We start from the raw sequence: 22102 nt of genomic DNA on the forward strand, positions 1-22102 counted from the left end.
ACTGGTTCCCCCAAAGTCGGAAAAAGACAGTTTCAGAGAAAACGCGGCGTCCAGGAGGGCATGTTAAACTAAAAGTTTATAAATTAAAGAAAAAATACAGCGAATAGAGCTTCCAAACTTCACAAATCTTTTTACAGTTAATACTCTAGTTGAGTGCACAGTGCCATTAAGGAGGCGAAAAGCGGCGAGGTTAATAAGACAGGTGGGATCACCTGTTTAAGGGTAAGTGAGGGGCGGATAGGGGAGTCCCGGGCCAGAGCACAGGAGTCGCAGAGGGCGGAAGGTAGAGACTGAGGGCCAGGCAGCGGCACTGCGGTGGGCGCCGTGGAAAGGCTGGCCAGGGATATTCACATTAAGTACAAAAATAATCGTCATTTGAATACAAACAACTGAAAAGTGCGACACGTCTTAACCTCCTTTAAACAAATAAAAAGAAACCAAGGAAAGTTTCCGCAGAGGGCTGCCTGGGTGTGCGCTCTCCTCCTTCCGGGGCTCCCAGGCGCTTCCTGCTTGTGCAGGTACCTGGACTTCAGAGAAGGAAGATGTGGAGACCCCCGGCTTGCACCACACTCGGAGGCTCCCCTCCTTACATTCAGCACCCGAATCGGGTGCCCTCACCCTAGCTCTGACACACAGGAGGGGTGGAGCAGAGGGCCTGAAAACCCAATCCTTCACGTTTCAAATCAACCCCTGGCCTGGTGCTGCCTGGGACTGCCAGGGTTTCGCACCCCTTGGTTACAAATGCAATTTCCAAAAATAAAAGATATGTAGATACACATAGATTGGTAGCATGGATACCATGAACTAGTGTGGCCTAGTGCAGAAAGCTCCCAGCAGGCCTGAAATTCTGAGGATTCAGGCTATGTGGTCTCCAGGAGTTCCCGCTCAGGGAAAACCCCACCCCCAGGCAGACATATTCGAATCAAAATTTAATTCCAACATTGTCGTGATAATAAATAGAGCCCAGGGGCTTCCAGGCAGGTGGGCCATCAGGGCCCCTAGGCCATAGGGTGCCTCTGTTCAAATTAGAAAAAGGCGCCCCCTCGGGGCAGACTCAGCCCAGCTGCCAGGGGACAAGTCCTGGCTAACGGGAGCTGGAGCTGGGTTTCACAACTCCAGGTGCCTCCTTGGCGGGGCGCCCCGTGCAGGCTACAGCCTACAGCTGTCAGCGGCGGTCCGGAGCCGGAGCGCGGGAATCACTCGCTGCCTCAGCCCAGGCGGGTTCACTGGGTGCCTGCGGCAGCCGCGCAGGTGGAGAGCGCCCAGCCTGGGAGGCAGTAGTAGGGGTAATAGTAGGAGGGCTGCAGTGGCAGAAGCGAGGGTGGCCGCAGCACTTCGCCGGGCAGGTATTGTCTCTGGTCGTCGCGCACCAGCACCTTTACGGCCACCTTCTTGGCGGCGGGCGCCGAGGCCAGCAGGTCGGCGGCCATCTGCCGGCGCTTGGTCTTGTAGCGACGGTTCTGGAACCAGATTTTCACCTGCGTCTCGGTGAGCTTCAGCGACGCGGCCAGGTCTGCGCGCTCGGGCCCGGACAGGTAGCGCTGGTGGTTAAAGCGGCGCTCCAGCTCGAAGACCTGCGCGTGGGAGAAAGCGGCCCGCGAGCGCTTCTTGCGTGGCTTGGGCGCTGCCGGCTCCTCCTCCTCCTCCGCGACGCCTGCCGGCCCGCTGCCGCCCCCGCCGCCGGCCCCGCTGCACAGCGCGGACACGTGTGCACCTCTGGGGCCAACACCGTCGTCCTCGGTCCTTGGGCTGCGGTCGCCTGCGGACCCCGGTGGGAACAGAAACAAGAGACTGTCAGCGCCACAGACGAGGTGAGGCCGGGCCTCAACTGCAGGGGTCACAGGAGTGGGGCGGAAATACACTTTGATCCCACTCAAGCGGAGCGGAGGTCTGGGAGGCCCTGGGCCCGGGAGACCAGTCTTAGAATCTTGCCCCACTGGGTATCCCATCTAGGCCTCTTCTGGGGAGGGCGGCGGACTCAGCCGCTGTGTCAACGCTGTGTTGTTGAGACCAGCTCCCCACCCTCTCTGGGCCCCAGGCTCCCCTCAGTAACTTGGGGCACTCGACCCGAGCATCCGCGAAAGCCCTCCCGGCTCTCAGCGCTGAGCACTGGGATTCTAGACTGCATTTCCGTCTCTCTGCTTGGGTTCACGCGCCTCTCCACACTTAGTTCACACGCACACACGCGCGCGTCCTCGCAGCACACACTTGTCTGGTGCAGGTAAGGGAAGGTGGAGGCGGATCCTGGGGCCAAAGGTATTTAGAATCTTTCACCCTCAGCCGCCTGGGATTGCTGTGAGGGACATGGAAACAGGCTGAGCCGAGGCCTTAGATGAGAGGATGGACTGGAGAGTAAAGAGGGAGGGTTGCCCCTGCCTCGAGTTTTTGGACCCTGATCCCACACCAGCTTCTCGGTCTCGTACCCGCCCTTCCGAAGAACTCCAGCAGAAAGGTCCAGCGCTCCCCTGTGCTTGAGGCCTACAGAAGCTTGTACCCAACTAGGGCGGGCACCCGGGTCTTCCAGACCACAGGACAGGACAAGCCACGGCTGAGAAGGCCTCTCTCCTGCCTCCAGGATGAACTAAAGACCCACTCCGGGATCCTCGGCCTAGGGCTGCTCTCCCAGACCTGGGGTCTGAGAAAGCCAAACCAGCCCTTTCCCCAAAGCTCTAGTTCTGCAGATTCTCAGCTCTGGCCCACTCGGAGGTGTTCTTCACCATCTATCCACCTACTGTGGGGCCTGGCCCTGGGACCTTGAACTGGCAGGGTCTCTGGTCCAGAGCTAGGTCACTGGCTGCCTGAGGTCTCTGAACCCCTCACTTTTCCGCTTCCCTGATTTTGGGGATTTGGGGACAGACACGGCAGAAAGCACTGGCGACGAACTCAAAGACTCCCGAACGCAAGGGGCAGAGGTTCTCCCAACCCAGTCTAATGCACATTGGCCCAGGACGTCTCAGGCCTCGCCCCAGGACGCAGGGCTCTAAGGAGCTACTCCGGTCTCTCGCGGGCTCAGTTCCCGAAGTGACAGAGCAGCTCGCGCCAGAGCGCAGAACTTCGGGATTTGGCCAGCCTCCGAGCCCCAGGGCGCAGGGTGCTCACAGCCGACCACCCCACTCGGCGTGGTAGCACTCCGCGTTCATCCCCTCAGCCCGGCCCCCCATCCCCGCGAAGCCGCAGCAGACCTGAGACGCTGGCGGACATCTCGCTGTCGCTCCGGCCCGCGGCTTCCTCCTCTAGGTCTTTGGAAGCGGCCAGCTCACAGACCGGCTGGCCGAGGCTCAAGGATCCCCCCGCGAGGCCGGCCCCGCTGGCCCCCCGCGCGTCCGCGCAGCGCCGCCTGCTTTCGTTCTCCTCGCTGAGCGCGGAGTCCGAGTCCCAGCCTTCCGGGCTCTCCGCAGTCCGCCCCGCAGCTGTTCTGGTACCGGCAGGAGACACCAGCAGAGAGTCCTCGGCGCCCCCCAGCGCGCCCGCGTCCCTCTCCCCAAAGAGCCGCCAACAGCAGACAGCGGGAGCCGCGGCCACCGACACCGCTGTGCCCCCGGGCGCCGGGCGCCCCTCTGGCGCGGCCAGCCCGCCGCGATCCTCTTTCTTGTTGAGGATCGCCTGGATGGAGAAGGGCGTCAAGGTGTTGGCGCCGCGCACAGCCATCTGCGCCGCGGGCCGGAGCGGCAGGCGGGGCGGGCAGCTGGGGCGCCGAGCAGCTCCGAGCGGGACAGAGAGCGCCGCCGGCCGCAGCGCGAGTGAGCTGGGTGTGTGAGGCCGCCGCCGCCCACTGCTGCGCGGCCCAGCAGCCCCCGCCCCACTCCGTCCCAGGATCTGCGCCGACCCTCACCCCCACCTTAGAGGCCCACCCCGCCCGGAGACCCCCTCCCCCCGAATCCAGAGCCAGACGCTCTCCTTTCGCAGCTCAGCTGGATTATCTCATCGCTTCTCGCCCTTAGGGGCGGGCTGGGGTCTGCCCCCTCGGGGGACGTGAAGGAGGATTGGCGGGGGCCCCTCCGTGGCAGCAGTCCCCTCCCGAGCGCCGCCGGGGCGCACGGCCCGAGTCACTTTTTCTTTGCGCGTCTGTCCCTTCCTCGCCTGCAGGATTTCGCTCCTGGCCCGTCCTCCCCTTCCCTGCTGGGCAGGCTCTTCCGGAGCCCACCCCCGGCGGCGGCGGCAGCCGCGGCCGCGGCCGCTGGATTCCGAGAGGCGCGGGGCACCTTTTTACCCCCTGTCCTGGTTTTATCTGTTTCTTTTCTCTTTCCTTCCCTTGCGTTCCACTGTACCACCCCCCTCCCGCCCGGGTGTCATTCCTCACTGCTGAGTGACAGCCTGAGGCCACACCCCTCCACTGGGCTGTCCCGGGCGCTCCCGGTCGTCCATTGGCTGGCTCCAGTTGGGCGACGTTGACTTTAACAGACAAAACTGGGCACGTTGCGCCGCTAAAGACAGGGTCTGACTTAACCCCTTCTCTCCTAAGCCTGCTCCTCGAAGCACCCTCCAGCAACAAGGAGGCTCATCCGCCCCAAACCACGTTTCTTACCTCTGCAGATGTATCCACCTATTCCAGCGCTTTAATAGAACACTGTTACTAAGTTGAGTCAAATCTGCGGAGAAAATCCAAGATAATGCAGTTCCATAAATCTTGCTCGTAGTTTCTGTTCTCTAGAAAGGATTATAAACACGAAGAACAAAATGCATCTTTTTTTTTCTCCCTACAGTTTCGCCGCTTCTTCATTGCTAATGCTCTTTGCTGAAATGATCAGTTAATTAAGATCACTCTAGAAATATTTTTCTTTCCTCATCGTCTTTGATTTGATTCGATTTTTATAGAGGAATTAGAAAAAAATGGTATAGATGGAACTAAAGTCGGGAGAAGAATTGAAAGGCATCTTTGGGAGAATTTCTGTAAATTTTATGGTCGTTTCCCTGGCAGATCAATACTGAATTTAATTGGAGTTTGTTAAGTTTTGCATCAGGAAGAAAAAAAAATCTTTCAATTTGTTTTTTTTTTAAATATCTCTTACTTGTGAGTTGAATAAAATTATAAATAGATATGTTTGTTTGCTTAGAAGTACACCTAGGAATTACCATAAAGTGATCCAGAAGTGACACTTTTTTGCTCTTTAAAAAATAAGAAATGCATTGTATTATGTAACAGTAGGAACCAAGCTAAGAAACACAAATATTGTGGGTATATAAAAACATTTTTAAATGTGTTATTCCTTTTTTAATATAAAATTTGCTCAATTAACGTACTTCGCTGTTTTCCATAAACTTTACCAGAGAGTTAACACCAAACACACAAACTTGAACCATTAAATACATTTAAAGGACTATGATTTTAATTTATTAAATTGCTAGGATTGGTAGTTTTGGTGTCATTAAAATAAATAACATTTCCCCTTGTTGCTTTCTTTTTGGTTGGTCTTTTTCTGCACCGCAGAAGGAAATACACCGACTATTCATAGTTTTCAGTCTCAGAATGAGGTTTCGCAGCATCTATACTTTTCAGCATTTCGGCTACGTGATGCTTTCTTGCTTTGTGCAAACCTTGTAGGGTACCTGGGAAAAAACATCCACTTGAGGTCATTGCCCTTTACAGCTCTTTACAACTACATCAGTTTTGAAGGAATGCCATTTAAATTTGGTGTCAGTGCTCAGCAAGTGTAGGACGCAGAGTGGAACAGAGCAGAATGCTTACAGTCTTTCAAAAACAGTGTGTCCTCTCCTCCCCCGCTGTATGATTTAAATTACCGTTCTCCTCACTTCGGGCAGGGATGTTGGGAATTATATATAGTGAGGAGATTGACACTGGTTGCCTGGAAGGTAGGGGACGGGCAGGTATGGATTTGGTGTCCCGTACAGCGATCGCTTTTTGGGTTTAGGACTTGGTGCTGACAAATAATGGAGTGAGATCCGAACATAAAGGCAGGCAGAGATGTTTGGGGGCTGAATGACCGAATACTAGAGTAGGTTTGGGGCTAGGTAAAGACTTGCTTGAAAACAACTACCATTTAGTTGCGAATCCCTCCCCTCTTCCCTTCGATTCGATGTTTAAAAAGAAACCCAAATCACAGTTGGACATGCTCCTGCCACAGCCTTGGGCAGAAGTCTTCAAAGCATGAAAAGATGTGGTTCGGCGACTTTGAGTTGTCGGGTATTTTTGTGTCCCAGGAGTGTGAGAAAGGGGCTACGTTCCGCGTCTTCCGGAGGCGCACAGCAAGGGAGTCTCCTGGTGTCATCTCGGGCCATTACGGCGCTTAGTCGATCATTAGGTCTGTGGGTGACTGTAGGCAGAGCCGGGAGTTGGGTGCTTGGCGCGGAGGGTGAACTCGCGGGTCTTCAGCTGCAACTAGAAGCTGCTCCTAGGAAGGGGTCGGGTGAAGATGAAAAGACTGTGGGGGAGGGGAGGTGGTTGGCTGCCCAGAGATATCCCGGAGTAACTACGGAGTCCAGGCCCAGAAGTGGGGGTGTGTGGCGAAGGCGCAGCAGGCCTGCGCCTGTCGGAGGACAGCAGATCTGGACGCGACCGCGCGGGCGTGCCTGGGTCCCGCTTCCTGCCCATCGAGGGCGACTTCCTTCAGGCTCAGCTGTGAGCTCCAGGAACTCTGCGACCTCCCGACGGGCGCCACGCTCCGGCTTGGGCCGGCCCGGGAGTTGGCGGAACTGCGCGGCCCGGCGGGGCGGCCGGTGAGGCTTTCGAGAAGCACCGGGCTCGCTCGGCGTCCGCGCCTCTCTACTCCGCCGCGCCCCCTCCGCGCCCCCGGGCCCATTTTTTCCTAGTCTTCAGCCTCTCTTCCTTCTTCCTCCCTCCCCTCCTTCTCCACACCTTTGTCTTCTTCCTCCTCCCTCCTCCTGCTCCTCCTCCGCAGTTTGGATCCTACGGGCCCCCTACGCGCGGCGCCCTTCGGTCCCCGGAACCGCCCGGGCTGGGGGTGCTGCTGCGCGATGAGACTTCCGCGGGCGGCGGGCGGAGAGCGGGATCTGACTGCGAAAGCCAAGGGGGCGGGGAAGGGGAAGCCCCGGCCCTCGGGGGCGCGCCGTAAGCTGCTGCGCACGTGCCCGCGCTCCCGGGAGGCCCCAGTGGGCTCGGGATTTCCTGGCGGCGCCACCGCGCGCCTCGCCCCCGACGCCCGCCACCTGTGCCCTGGGCCGCCTTCCCTGACGCCAGCGGCCGGAGGTCGCGCGCGCCGGGTGCTGCCCAGCAACGAAAGGCCATGCGGGGTTCGTCCCTCAGATGCCGGTGACCTTGACTGAAGTCACCTGCCTTCTCTAGCTTCCAGACCTTTAAAACGAGGGTTTGGACCCGGTGCCTTCTGAAGCCGGTGCTTCACTGAGTGAGCAAGTGAAGGGTGTGTGTGTGTGTGTGTGTTTTGGGGGGGGGGGGCGAGGGGAGGGAGGGGCAGCGTTGCAGGCTCCCCAGAGCCAAGTCTAGGCAGAGGTCGCGCCCAGCACTGACCGTCGGTCCCAATCCGCAGACTCCCGAGGGCGATCCAAACCGCCTAAGCAGCCCAAGCGTCCAGCACCCGCGCTTGCGTTCCTGAGTAATCCAGCGTCCTGCAGCGTTTTTCATGCACACAATCCAAATATATCAGACTGCAGAGAGAGGCTGTATTGTAACTGGCCAGCTTATAATACTATAAATAATAATATAAAAGGTAGTTTTATATTTTAACAAATATTGCTCACTGACAGTGTGTCAGGAACCAAAACCTATTGTTTCGTTGAATGTACACACCCCTGGGACTGGAATGAGTAGAAAACATTGTTATGCCCATTTTACAGATGAAGAAACTGAGACTCCTGACTATTAGTAAGTGGCTAAGTCAGGATTTAAATCAGGCTTTGTCTGATGTCAAATCCAGTTGGATTTTCTACTCTAATCGGTTTTTCTCATTAACCTTCAGACTTATTGTTTCCCATCATAGACCTTACCCATTTTTAATTGCTTATTTATTGGAAAAGGAGCTTCGTTCGGATTTAAGGTAATCAAAGAAAAAATTTAGACAAATCTAATGACTTTTTTTCTGTTCCACGCATTTGAAAACAAATCACACCAAGGCCTGCGGATCTGAACGTAAACCTCGTTGTGTAGAAAGAAGGAAACACACCATTTTATTATAATCAGCAAACTAAACCGTGTGTAGAGAGAGACAGCCAGGTGATGGAAACTCTTTAGGTTCAGAAGCCAGATTGTGCGCGCGGTTCTGAGACGTAGCCAAGCGACCTCACGCAAGACCCTCTTTGAGGCTTAGTTTTCTTACCTAAAAAACCAGGGTTGGAGATCACCTCTCAGGGTGTTAAAAAGACGTGCCAGCCTCGAACCCTCCTGGGTACGGTGGAGAACGAGCGCCACCTAGCGGGCATCCCTCTAGGGTTGTGCGTACATTTATGGGGAGGTACTGGAATAAGCAGTACACAAAACGGACTGTTTTGCTTCTAGTTTCGTGTATACAGCCTCGCGCTGCCAGGGATCTAATAGCGGAGATGTTTCATTTAAAAAAAAAACTCACCCAGGCACGATCAGCACCTCCACTGAAGACTCACCTCGCTCCAGGGCCAAGGGGAAGGGACTGGAGCAGGACGCGGGTGTGTTGGGATCAGTTTTAGAACGGAGGCCACAGCAAGCCCTGGCCCACCTCCTACCCTGTCCTGCATTCCACAGCTGCTTGCTGTGAGTATATAACCAAAGCTCTCGCTGGATGATCATTTAGGGCACAGGCATCCCTGTGTGTTTTATTGGCGCCAAAGGAATGTTTTGTTTTGTTTTGTTGTTTTGTTTTTGTTTTTGTTTTTGAGATGGAGTCTCGATCTTGTCACCCAGGCTGGAGTGCAATGGCGCAATCTCGGCTCACTGCATCCTCCGTCTCCCGGGTTCAAGCGATTCTCCTGCCTCAGCCTCCCGAGTAACCAGGATTACAGGTGCCCGCCACAACGCTTGGCTAATTTTTGTATTTTTAGTAGAGATGGAGTTCCACCGTGTTGGCCAGTCTAGTCTCCAACTCCTGACCTCAGGTGATCCACCCACCTCAGCCTTCCAAAGTGCTGAAATTACAGCCGTGAGCCACTGCACCTGGCTAGGAATGGTTTTTTTAGAAACTAATTTATTCATGATACAAACTGAGGTATTTCACCCTAAAGATCAGAAATTTCCGGCACTGAAAACAAACCTCAGTTTCACTCTCTCACCCAAGCTGGAGTGAAGTGGCACAATCTCGACTCACTGCAACCTCTGCCTCCTGGGTTCAAGCTATTCTCCTGCCTCAGACTCCTGAGTATCTGGGACCACAGGCATGCACCACCACGCCCGGCTAATTTTTGTATTTTTAGTAGAGAAGGGGTTTCACTACGTTGGCCAGACTGGTCTCGAACTCCTGACCTCAAGTGATCCGCCCGCCTCAGCCTCCCAAAGTGCTGGATTACAGCCACCGCGCCTGGAAGGGTTTTATTTTCTTATTTAGGTTGTCTATTTGACAGTGGGTGGATGGCAGTTGTATTCGGGGGCTTGAGGAGGAGAGGAGGGGGAGGAGCCAGCTTGAGTAGATAAAGAGAAACATGCTATGGTCAATTGATTGTGCTGAGTTTCAGATGCTTGTGAAACAAAATGAAAGTCTTCTGGATTTATTATATTTTTTTCTCTAAGACACTATTCTGAAAGCCCTTGCAGTGCTAAGCCAAGTTCTCTTTGGGAAATTTCCAGCTAGTTCTTATTTTGTGTCAGGCATTATTCTAGGATCTGTAGTTCAAGGTCTTGTAAACTCCTGCTCTCAAGAGGCTACATTCTGTTGGAAGAACACCTATAAATATACAAATGCCTAAACAAAACAATGAAAAAAACATCAGGTGGTAATAAATACTATGAAGAAAATTTAAAAAGAGTGATGTCAGCTGACATCATACTGAGTGGGCAAATGCTGGAAGCATTCCATTTGAAAATCAGAATAAGACAAGGATGCCTTCTCTCACCTCTCCTATTTAACGTAGTATTGGAAGTCCTGGCCAGGGTGATCAGGCAATAGAAAGAAATAAAGGGCATCCAAATAGGAAGAGAAGAAGTCAAACTATCCCTGTTTGCAGACAACATGATTCTATATTTAGAAAACCCCATAATCTCTGCCCAAAATTCCTTCAACTGATAAACAACTTCAGCAAAGTCTCAAGATACAAAATTAATGCGCCAAAATCACTAGCATTCCTATACACCAACAACAGCCAAGCCAAGAGCCAAATCAGGAATGTAATCCCATTCACAGCTGACACAAAAGAATAAAATACCTAGGAATACAGCTAACCAGGTAGGTGAAAGATCTCTATGATAAGAACCACAAAACACCGCTCAAAGAAATCAGAGAGGACACAAACAAATGTAAAAACATTCCATGCTCATGGATAGGAAGCATCAATAGCATTAAAATGGTTATACTGCCCAAAGCAATTTCTAGATTCAATGCTATTCCTTTTAAACTATCATGAGATTCTTCACAGAACTAGAAAAAACTATTTTAAAATTCATATGGAACCAAAAAAGAGCCTGAATAGCCAAGGCGATCCCTACGCAAAAAGAACAAAACTGGAGGCATCATACTAACTGACTTGAAACTATACTACAGGGCTACAGTAACCAAAATAGTGTGGTACTGGTACAAAAACAGACATATAGACCAATGGAACAGAATAGAGAGCCCAGTAATAAGGCCACACACCTACAATCATCTGATCATCAATAAAGCAGATAAAAATGAGCAATGGGGAAATAACACCCTATTCAATAAGTGGTACTGGGATAACTGGCTAGCCATATACAGAGGATTAAAATTGGACCCTTCCCTTACACCACATACAAAAATCAACTCAAGATGATTAAAGACTTAAATGTAAAACCCAAAACTACAAAAGTCCTGGAAGAAAACTAGGCAATACAATTTTGGACATAGGAATGGGCAAAGATTTCATGATGAAGATGCCAAAAGCAATTGCAACAAAAGCAAAAATGGATAAATGGGATCTAATTAAACTTAAGCTATCAACAGAATAAACAAAACAACAGAGTAAAGAAAAAACAGAGCAAATCCTACAGAATGGGAGAAAATATTTGGAAACTATGTGTCTGACAAAAGTCTAATATCCAGCATATATAAGGAAATTAGACAAATTTACAAGCAAAAAACAAACATTCCATTGAAAAGTGGGCAAAGGGCATGAACAGACACTTTTCAAAAGAAGACATACATGCAACCAACAAGCATATGAAAAAAAGCTCAGTATCACTTATCATTAGAGAAATGCAAATCAAACTCACAATGAGATAACATCTCATGCCAGTCATAATGGCTATTACTAGTCAAAAAATAACAGAAGCTGGAGAAAAATGAACACTTATACACTGTTGGTGGGAGTGTAATTAGTTCAGCCACTGTGGAAAGCAGTGTGGGGATTCTTCAAGGAGCTAAAAATAGAATTACCATTCGACCCAGCAATCCCATTACTGGGCATATACCCAAAGAAATATAAATTATTCTAACATAAAGGCATATGGACCTATATGTTCACTGTTGCACTATTCACAATAGGAAAGACATGAAATCAACCTAAATGCCCATCAGTGATAGAATGGACAAGAAAATATGGTACATATACACCACGGAATACTACACAGCCATAAAAAAGAACAAGGTCATGTGCTTTGTGGGAACATAGATGGAGCTGGAGGCCATTACCCTTAGCAAACTAATGCGGGAACAGAAAACCAAATACTGAATGTTCTCACTTATAAGTGAGTGCTAAATGATGAGAACACATGAGCACAAAGAGGCGAACAATAGATACCGTGGCCTACTTGATGGTGGAGGGTGGGAGGAGGGAGAGGATCAGGAAAAATAGCTATTGGGTATTAGGCTTAATATGTGGGTGACAGATTTGTGTAACAAACTTCTATGACATGAGTTTACCTATATAACAAACCTGCACATGTACCTCTGTATGTAAAAGAAAAGCTAAAAATGAAAATAGAAACAAAAAACAGAGTGATATGATAGAGGGTGACTTGAGGCTACTTTTCATGGGTGAGACTCAAATCTGAAAGAGATACCTTGTGAAGACTGAGAAAGAGATTTTCAGAGAGAGGAAGAAATAGTGCAATAAACATTAGGTGGGAACCTCCATTATGGGCTGAAAGTGTTCTCCTCAAAGTGATAGATTGAGATCTTAATCCCCAGTGTGGTGGGATTAGGATATAAGGCTTTCAGGGTATAATTAGGTCATGAAGGTGAAGCTCTCATGAATGTGATTAGTGCCCCTACAAGAAGAGACAAGAGAGAGCTTGCTTCCTCCCTCTCTCCCCCATCTATCTGTTTCTCTCTGTCTCTGTCTCTCTCTTTTTCTCTGCCATGTGAGGATACAACAAGAAAGCATCTGTCTCCAAACACTGGATCTACCAGCATTTTGATCTTGGACTTCCCAGCCTCCAGAACTGTGAGATATAAATGTTAAGACTCCAGTCTATGGTATGCTTGTTATAGCAACCCCAGCTGACTAAGATGCAGTCATAGTGTTCTCACAGACATAACAGCTTGCTCCTGTGGCCGGAGGACAGTGGGAGAGAGGCAGTAATGAGAGTTGGAGTCCAAGATCAAGCAGGGTTTTTAAGCCTTAGTGAAGAGCATGAACTTTATTCTAAGTATATGGGAGACCATGGAAAATTGTACACAAAGGGGAACCAGACTATGATTTACATTTTTAAAAAATTACATTGGCTTTTCTATGACAAGAAGATTGTGGGGTGAAAAAAGAAAAATCAGGAAGACAAACTAGAAGCTCGTGCAAGAGTCCAAACAAGAGATGATGGTGGCTTGGATTAGGTAGTATTGGAGATGGAGGGAATGGCCAGAATTGCCACCTATTTTGGCAGTATTCTTTTTAAAATATCCTAAAAGTAAAAAACATATATATAAAAAATTTACCATTTTAACCATTTTTAAGTGTGCAGATCAGAAACTAAGTACATTGTTGTGCAATCATCACTGCCATCCATCTCCATAACGTTTTCATCGTGCAAAACCAAAATTCTTTCCCTGTTAAACGCTAACTGCCCATTTCCTCCTCTCCCCAGACCCTGGCAACCACTATTCTATGTTCTGTCTCTATGAATTTGACTACTCTAAGTACTTCATATGAGTAAAATCACAGAATATTTGTCCTATTGTGATTGGCTCATTTCATTTAACATGATGTTTTCAAGGTTCATCCATGTTGTAGCGTGTGTCAGAATTTCCTTCCATATTAAAGCTGAATAATATTCCATTCTCTATGTACGCCACATTTTGTTTATCCAGTCATCTGTCAATGGACACATGTGGCTTTCACATTTCAACTAGTGTACATAATGCTGCAATGAACATGGACGTACAAATATCCCTTTGAGACCCTGCTTTCATCTGTGTGTGTGTGTGTGTGTGTGTGTGTATACCCAGAAATGCAATTGCTTGATCATACGATAATTCTGTTTAATTTTTTGAGGAACTACCATATGATTTTTCACAACAGCTGCACCATTTAGCATTCCCATCAGCAGTGCACAAGGATTCCATTTCTCCACATCCTCCCAACGCTTATTATTTTATATTTTTTTAATTGTAGGAGAAAACACATGACATAAAATTTACCATCTTAACAATTTTTAAGTGTACATCTCAGTGGGGTTGAACCTGTTCAAATTGTTGTGGAACAGATCTCTAGAAACTTTTTATTTTGCAAAACTGAAACTCTATCCTCATTGAACAACAACTCCTTATTTTGCTGTCACCCCAGCCCCTGGCAACCACCAAGCTTATACTTTGTGTTTGCATAAGTTTGACTACTTTAGACATTTCATATGCATGAAATCATACAGTATTTATATTTTTATGACTGGTTTATTTCAGTTAGCATAATGCCCTCAAGTTTCATTCATATTGTAGCATTAATGTGGCAGGATTTCTTTCTTTTTGAAGGCTGAATAATATTCTATTGTATGTATAAATCACATTTTCTTTATTGACTTTATTCACTCATTCGTCCATTTTGGTTGAATTAATGCCCCTTCTACTTCTTGGCTATTCTTATTTTTTTTATTGCATTATCTCATTTATATGTAGAATCGTAAAAAAAAGTTGAATAGACAGAGCTAGAGAGTAAAACGGTTGTTACCAGGGGTGGGGGTGGAGAGGAGAAGAAAGTTTATGAACTGGGTTAAGACTTCTAACTACACTATTTATCAAAATAAATTAATATGTAATATTAAAATGGAAACTTACAGCAAAATGAAAGAAGGAGCAAGATTGCAATATTACCATTTAGGATATTTTGTTGAACTAAAATAAATTTTGAAAGATTCCTAAAAACAAAAAATGGGTTCTATTTTAGAACCCAGTGATGTTGTTCAAAATGCCATAATATATGTATAAACGCTTTGAAAAAGTCTTTTGCAATGATATATTGTTTTTAGCCTAATTAATATTTATTACAGTTTTAAAGCAAAGACCTATTTCAGAATTCAAGTGATAGAAACATTAAAGAAGTTATACATTCTATAATCTTACATCCACTTATGAAGGAAAATAAGTTGCTGAATACATTATAATTATGTAATAATGGCACCACTTAATAGCTATGCAACCTTGGACAAATTGCTTAAATATTCTAAGCCTTAATTTTCTCATTTATAAAATGGAGGTACCTCGTATGGTAGCCAGCCTCCAAAATGGCCCCCAGTGGTCCCTGCCTGCTAGTATTCAGGTTCTGATCTAGTTCCCTCCTATGGCTGTTCTGAATAATGCTACAATAAAAATGTGTGTGAAAATATCTCTTAGAGAACCTGCTTAATGTTCTTTTGGATATGTACTCAGAAATAGAATTGCTAGATTATATAATTTTATTTTTAATTTTTTGAGAAACCTTCATACTGTTTTTATAATGGCTGCATCATTTTACATTCCCATTTGCGGTGCGAAAGGATTTTAATTTCTCTACTTCCTCACCAATACTTGTTATTTTTTGTTTTTGTGATAGTCATTCTAATCATTATGAAGAGCATCTCATTGTGGTTTTAATTTGCATTTCCCTAATGACTTGTGATGGTGAGCATCTTTTCATGTACTTTTTGGCTATTTGTATGTCTTCTTTGGAGAAACGTCTATTCAAGTCCTTTGCTCATTTTTTTCTTTTATTTTTATTTTTTATTTTTTATTTTTTATTATACTTTAAGTTCTAGGGTACGTGTGCACAACGTGCAGGTTTGTTACATATGTATACATGGGCCATGTTGGTGCACTGCACCCATTAACTCGTCATTTACATTAGGTACATCTCCTAATGCTATCCCTCCCCCTTCCCCCCACCCTACAACAAGCCCCGGTGTGTGATGTTCCCCTTCCAGTGTCCAAGTGTTCTCATTGTTCAATTCCCACCTATGAGTGAGAACATGCAGTGTTTGGTTTTGTGTCCTTGCAATAGTTTGCTGAAAATGATGGTTTCCAGCTTCATCCATGTCCCTACCAAGGAGATGAACTCATCATTTTTTATGGCTGCATAGTATTCCATGATGTATATGTGCCACATTTTCTTAATCCAGTCTATCATTGATGGACATTTGGGTTGGTTCCAAGTCTTTGCTATTGGGAATAGTGCCACAATAAACATACATGTGCATGTGTCTTTATAGCAGCATGATTTATATCCTTTGGATATATACCCAGTAATGGGATGGCTGGGTCAAATGGTATTTCTAGTTCTAGATCCCTGAGGAATCGCCACACTGTCTTCCACAATGGTTGAACTAGTTTACAGTCCCACCAACAGTGTAAAAGTGTTCCTATTTCTCCACATCCTCTCCAGCACCTGTTGTTTCCTGACTTTTTAATGATCGCCATTCTAACTGGTGTGAGATGGTATCTCATTGTGGTTTTGATTTGCATTTCTCTGATGGCCAGTGATGATGCCTTTGCTCATTTTTGAATTTAGTTGTTTATTATTTTGTTGTTGAGATTCAAGAATTCTTTATATATTCTGGATGTTGATCATTTATTAGATACATAGTTTGCAAATCTTTTCTCCCATTCTGTGAGTTGTCAGTATTCTTGAAGGACTAGATAGATTGGATGGAGATGAGGGAAAGAGTCCTTCACTCTAGGAGATCCAAGGTGAGTAATGATGCTATTGATCTAGGTAGGAAAGACCTGAGAAGACTTGGTGGGAGAGAGGGTGGGAGGCAGGTGTTCAGTTTGGGATGTATTACGTCTGAGATGCTTATTAGACATCCACTTGGAGATGTAAAATAATCAGCAGTGAAAATGACATTTCAAGAAAAGTTCAATGCTAGAAATAGAAATCTGGGAGTGCTAAGATGATAGGTGATATCGATAGAACTGGATGTGGTCACCCAGGAAAATGACTGTAGCCTGGCCAGAGAGAACTACAGGTGCAGGAACCAGGGTCTTTCAACATTTACAGATTTATTAGTAGAGGGACATTCACCCAAAGGAACTGGGAAGGAATCATTAGTTTTGTAGGAAGAACCAGGGGAGGTTGGAGCTTGAGGAAGTTGAGACCGGAAACTGTTGCCATAAGGAGAGAATGATCAGTGGTAATATGTGCTGCTGTCAAGCAATGTGATAGAGAAATGGCCCTTGGGTTTGGTAAAATGGATGTTATTGGTCACCTTGATAGAAACCATCTTGCAGAGTGAAGGGAGCACATCAGATTGGAATGCGTTGAGGAGAACATAGTACAGGTAGAAGCAGAGTTAGTGAATACAGGTAACTCTTTAAAGAATTTGGCATGAAGATGAGCAAAGCAGTGAGATGGAAGATGGAGGGGATCCTGCATCTAGAGATTTATTTTTAGATGGAAGATACTATAATATACTGTTATACATGCTAGTAAGTAAGCCAATAGAGAGTGACAATTGATAATCCAGGACAGAAGAGAAAATTGCAGTAGCAAAATCCTTGAGAAGTTGAGACAGATGGATATTTTTAAATGACTTACTTTTAAAAACTGCCAGATGAATTGATATACCTTCAAGTTTACTGATTCTTTTTTCTGCCATCTCTAACTTGCTGTTAAGTCTGATAAGAACTTATTTTCTAAGGAACCTTTATATAAATAACGTATGAGTAATATAGATATATTTATAAAAAATAAATGGAGTACAATTAATCTCTTGCCATATGTAATTTAAACTTATAAATAAAGCAAGCTGGAGGAGGTGGTTTGTGCCTGTAATCCCAGCTACTCAGGAGGCTGAGGCAAGAGGATTTCTTGAGGCCAGGAATTCGATACTAGTCTGGGCAACATAGCAAGACCTCATCTCTAAAAGCATAAAAATTAGCCAGACATGGTGGTCTGTGTCTGTATTCCTAGATACTCGGGAGGCTGAGATGGGAGGATTTCATGAGTCCAGGAAGTTGAGGCTGCAGTGAGCTATGATCACACCACTGTACTCCAGCCTGGATGACAGAGTGAGACCGCCGACTCTAAAAAGAAAAAAAAATGCAGACAAAACAATATTTGGGGCTAGGTGTGGTGACTCACGCTTGTAATCCCTGCACATTGGGAGGATTGCCTGCAGTCAGGAATTCGAGACCAGCCTGGGTAACATAGCGAAACCCTATCTCAAAAAAAAAAAAAAAAAAAAAAAAAAAAAATAGCCGGGCATGGTGGCACATGCCTTTAGTCCCAGCTACTTGGGAGACTAAGGTTAGAGGATCCCTTGAGCCCAGGAGTTCGAGGCTGCAGTGAGCCAAGATCAAGCAATGGCACTCCAGTCTAGGTGACAGAGTAAGATCCTATCTCAAAACTAAATAAATAAATAAAACAGTGTTTACAATCTCTAGCTAGCTACAGTGTGATGCTGAAGGCTCTGGACATGAAGTTGGCTATTTGTTATAAGGACACATTGACAAGGGCTACAGAGATGTCACCGAATGCTAGCACCAACCTGGACCTTCCTTTGACATGATTAGCCAGATTAAAAGAGAATTGACACAACAGAAATGCATACATAAGTTCACCAAAAGACATAAAACAGAATGTTCATAGCCTCATTTTTTGATAATAGCTCCAAATCTAGAAATTATGCAAATGCTCAACAGTGGAATGGATAAATCAAGTGTGGTATATTCACAGAATAGGATACTATATAGCAATGAGAACAACCAGTCTACATCTACATGCAACCATATGATGGAAGTTCATAAATGCAATGTTTTAGATGACTCGACTGTCACGTCCCTAGGGCCTAGAATGGGCCTGGCACATGGTAGGCTCTTAGCAAATATTTGTTAAATGAATGGTCTCATTTTACCATCATTACAACCCCATGAGATTGGCAGGGCAGGTATCAGAATTTCTGAGAGGTAGAGAGGTCAAGTGATTTGCTCCCAGTCACCCTGATCATGGTCACTACATTAGGATCCCTGCTAAAACAGCTAGCTCTGTGAAATGTGTGTTAACTCGCCATCATTAAGTAACATTGCTGTTCCCTCAGCCTTTTAGCACAAATAGCATATTTTAGTTTCTTTTGTTGTTGTTAAATCATATTCTGGGGCCTAACTTGGAGATGTTTATTTCCATTATGGGATATTTTGGACTGGGATTTGAAAGAGAAAGGGCCAGAGGGCTCTGCTTTCAGAGAAAAAGGCTTAAGGTAAGGGGAGAAAGCTCACTGGAGAGATTTATGTCAAGGAATTTGCAGCAAACTCTGTCATTCCATCTGAGTAAGTGTGGCTAGAAACAGGAAGGGAAAAACAGGATATTGTGGTAACGCACGGGCTTAATGGAATGTCAGATGAACAGATGGGTTGGAGCTGTCCTGGCAACTGTCAAAGGAGGAAGTCTGAGGAGCCTTCAGAGGAATCCTTACACAAATGCAGGTGAAGTGGGGATAGGGATGTGTGTTTCCTGTAAAGTCAAAAAGAGTTGTGAGTGAAGCATCAAAAGGACAAGCAAGGCACCTCTGTCCAAGTCATCTCTCTAAAGTCAATCCGCATTTGGGTCAGAAGGAAGTAGGGGCCCAGTAAGTTCCCATTGATTTACTTTTAGGAATTAGAAATGATCAGTTATATCCTCTGACACTCCGTCAGTGTTTACTGGAAAATAATTTTTTGAAGAGCCAGAGAACCCAAAATGACAAGGAAGAAATTAACATCAATGTTCAAAGAAGGAAAGGGAAGCTCTTCTTGTACTTATTTTTGGCTGAAAAAAAAAGTTTAACTATTTTGAGTAAGACTCATTGAAGACTGACAAGTTGGTGTCTTCAAATAAGAACAACTAATTTTGGAAAGGATAACTTTATTAGCCTGTTTCACACTGCTATAAAGATACTACTAGAGACTGCATAATTGATAAAGGAAAGAGGTTTAGTTGACTCACAGTTCTGCATGGCTGGGGAGGCCTCAGGAATCTTACAATCATGGCAGAAGGGGAAGCAGGCACGTCTTATGTGGCAGCAGGTGCGAGAGAGCACGTGTAGGAGGAACTGTCACACACTTATAAGACCATCAGATCTCATGAGAACTCACTCAGTATTATGAGAACAGCATAGGGGGAAACTACCTCCATGATCCAATCACCTCACACCAGGTCCTTCCCTTGACAGGTGGGGATTATGGGGATTAAAATTTCAGATGAGATTTGGGTGGGGACACAGAGCCAAACCATATCAATGACATTTTTTAAAGCAGCATTGAACAAATTCTACTAGTGGTCATAAGGAATGCATTAATTAAAAGCTAATTGAGAAGCTGATCCTTCAGATGTAAACTGAGCAAATGAGGACACAAATGATTTCTGGAGAATTTGGAAAATGTATTTGGAGTTTCCACTTTAGATAGCATGGCAATATTAGGTACTTATAATGACCCTACTGCAGCGAAACACCCAGATGCCGGATTAATTACATACTTGAATTGCATACTTAATGTGCACTGCTGGGTTTACTAAAGAATAAGCGATATCCGCTAGCCACAGGTTTTTTTTTAATTTTTAATTTTAATTTTTATTTTTTGATGGAGTCTTGCTCTGTCACCAGGCTGGAGTGCAGTGGCATGATCTCGGCTCACTGCAACCTTTGCCTCTTAGGTTCAAGCAATTCTCCTGCCTCAGCCTCCCAAGTAGCTGGGACTACAGGTGCACACCACCATGCCCTGTTACTTTTCGTATTTTTAGTAGAGATGGAGTTTCACCATGTTGGCCAGGATGGTCTCAATCTCTTGACCTCATTATCTGCCCATATCGGCCTCCCAAAGTGCTGGGATTACAGGCGTGAGCCACCGTGCCTGGCCGCCACAGGTTGTTCTTGTTATATTGAAGTTGAAATATGTATTGAAAGATGGGATAGATGAGAAGAGTCAGAAGTGTGGCTGTGCTGATTGTTAAGCTATTGTCTCTTATCTCCAAACTCACTCTTCCATATTCTGCTTTACGGTGCTAGGATTGGGATTCTGCAAGCCAGATTTCTCCCTAGCCAGCAGGCCCACTGTTAAGTTCAGTCAATAGGGGATGCTGAAGAAGTCCAGAAGGCTGAGGTTGAAAAGACTTTTTATTTCTTGTTTGGTCACTCTTTTGTTAGCATCACTTCAGCAATAGTTCTTCATCTCAGTAATGGCAGATGATGGCAGTTGCACTTGGTTCCAGTTTCCAATTTTCCACCCACTCTCCTAGGACAAGCCACGTTGGTTGTCCTCTCTCAAAGATAACCAGCACTATCTGGGTAGCACCTCTCCTTAGGTTCTAAATCCCATCCCTGGAGGGCTTCTCCTTCAAACTTCTAATAACCTCAATTTTTCTCTTTCTGTTCTCCAAGCCCGGAGATAGTCCTGGTTGCTTTCAGAAATAACTCTGTATTATATCAGTGTTACCTTTTCCCCTCTTAATTCTCTAATAGCTATTTAACTAGTTCCCATTAAATTATTGTCTTAATATTTTGTGCTGCTATAATAGAATACCACAGACTGGGTAATTTGTAAAGAACAGAGATTTACTTATCGTTCTGGAGGCTGGGAAGTTCAAGATCAAAGGGTTGGCATCTTTCAAGGGCCTCTTTGCTGAGTCATCTCTTGATGGAAAGTGGGAGGCAGAAAGGAAAGGGCGTGAGCTAGCAAGAGGGGGGCTGAACTCACTTTTATAACAAACCCACTCTCACAATAACGAACCTACTCCCATGTTAATGACATTAATCCATTGCCCTCGTGACCTAATCACCTCTTAAATGTCCCACCTCTCAACACTGTTGCATTGGGGATTAAATTCCCAACCTATGAACTTTGGGGAACACATTAAAATAAACAGCAGTTATTTATTCAAATAGCTGGTGCAGTTTCTAATAACTGACTGGACCATAACTGAAACAAGGTCCAAAATTTATTTCCTATAATATGGTAACCTGAATATAGTTAGAATCAGGCCTTGCATCCAATACCAGGGGTACACCCCTCTGAAAGAAAGGTGACCTTTAGTTACGAATCCTTGTAAACTTGCTAATAATGATAGACCTCCAGGAAAACAGCTAGTGGTGTTTACTAGTAGGAGAGTTGGCACTTATGAGATGCTTTTAGCAAGGTATACCTGGTCTGTTCAGAATTGCTTATGGTAACAAAAAACCAAGTAAAATCCCTTAGAATCTATTGATATGTGGGACATGGTTTCCTGGAAAGTATCACACAAGTTATATAACCATATGAATAGAGAAGTTCCATGACTGAAATGGCTTTCTTCTAAATAATGGAGCTCCAGATTTTTTTTTGAGACCTCATGTTTTAATCTAGGCACATGTGTGTCCTGATGATAAAGGGCCTGGGAATAAGTTGGCTAGCTTGGACCTGTGTGCTTCACTTGTGCCTAGCAACTACTTATATCCTTGAATTTATTTGTAAAGCCTGATGCTGGGTAAGATCTCTGATTCAAGAGTCTGATTTAACAGTTAATCCTTTATGCTATTGCACAGACCTTTGCTCAGAATGCTACCCCTGCTTCAGTAAAATACAGGAGTACACAAGCAAGAGGAAGACATAGGATATGGGTATTAGGAGATCCAATGGGAAGAGAAGTGAAGGGTAACCCTAGGACAATGATTAGAGGAGCC

The 22102-nt window shown here is 45.9% G+C and overlaps 2 protein-coding genes across 2 annotated transcripts; both read right to left on the reverse strand.

Moving 5' to 3' along the window:
- Positions 1-289: 289 nt before the first annotated feature.
- Positions 290-4416, reverse strand: NKX3-2 (NK3 homeobox 2). The gene is made up of 2 exons (XM_002814601.5): positions 3183-4416; positions 290-1759 (listed from the first exon to the last, which is right to left on the reverse strand). Exons 1-2 carry the CDS (start codon positions 3646-3648, stop codon positions 1224-1226), a joined length of 1002 nt encoding a protein of 333 aa, XP_002814647.4. The 5' UTR covers positions 3649-4416; the 3' UTR covers positions 290-1223.
- Positions 4417-5257: 841 nt separating this feature from the next.
- On the reverse strand, positions 5258-8695 carry LOC129058888 (uncharacterized). Its single transcript, XM_063723765.1, has 3 exons — positions 8499-8695; positions 6815-7182; positions 5258-5547 (listed from the first exon to the last, which is right to left on the reverse strand). Exons 1-3 carry the CDS (start codon positions 8693-8695, stop codon positions 5444-5446), a joined length of 669 nt encoding a protein of 222 aa, XP_063579835.1. The 3' UTR covers positions 5258-5443.
- Between the last annotated feature and the right edge of the window lie 13407 nt (positions 8696-22102).

The sequence above is a fragment of the Pongo abelii genome, chromosome 3, assembly GCF_028885655.2.
Source record: "Pongo abelii isolate AG06213 chromosome 3, NHGRI_mPonAbe1-v2.0_pri, whole genome shotgun sequence".
Lineage (NCBI taxonomy): Eukaryota > Metazoa > Chordata > Mammalia > Primates > Hominidae > Pongo > Pongo abelii.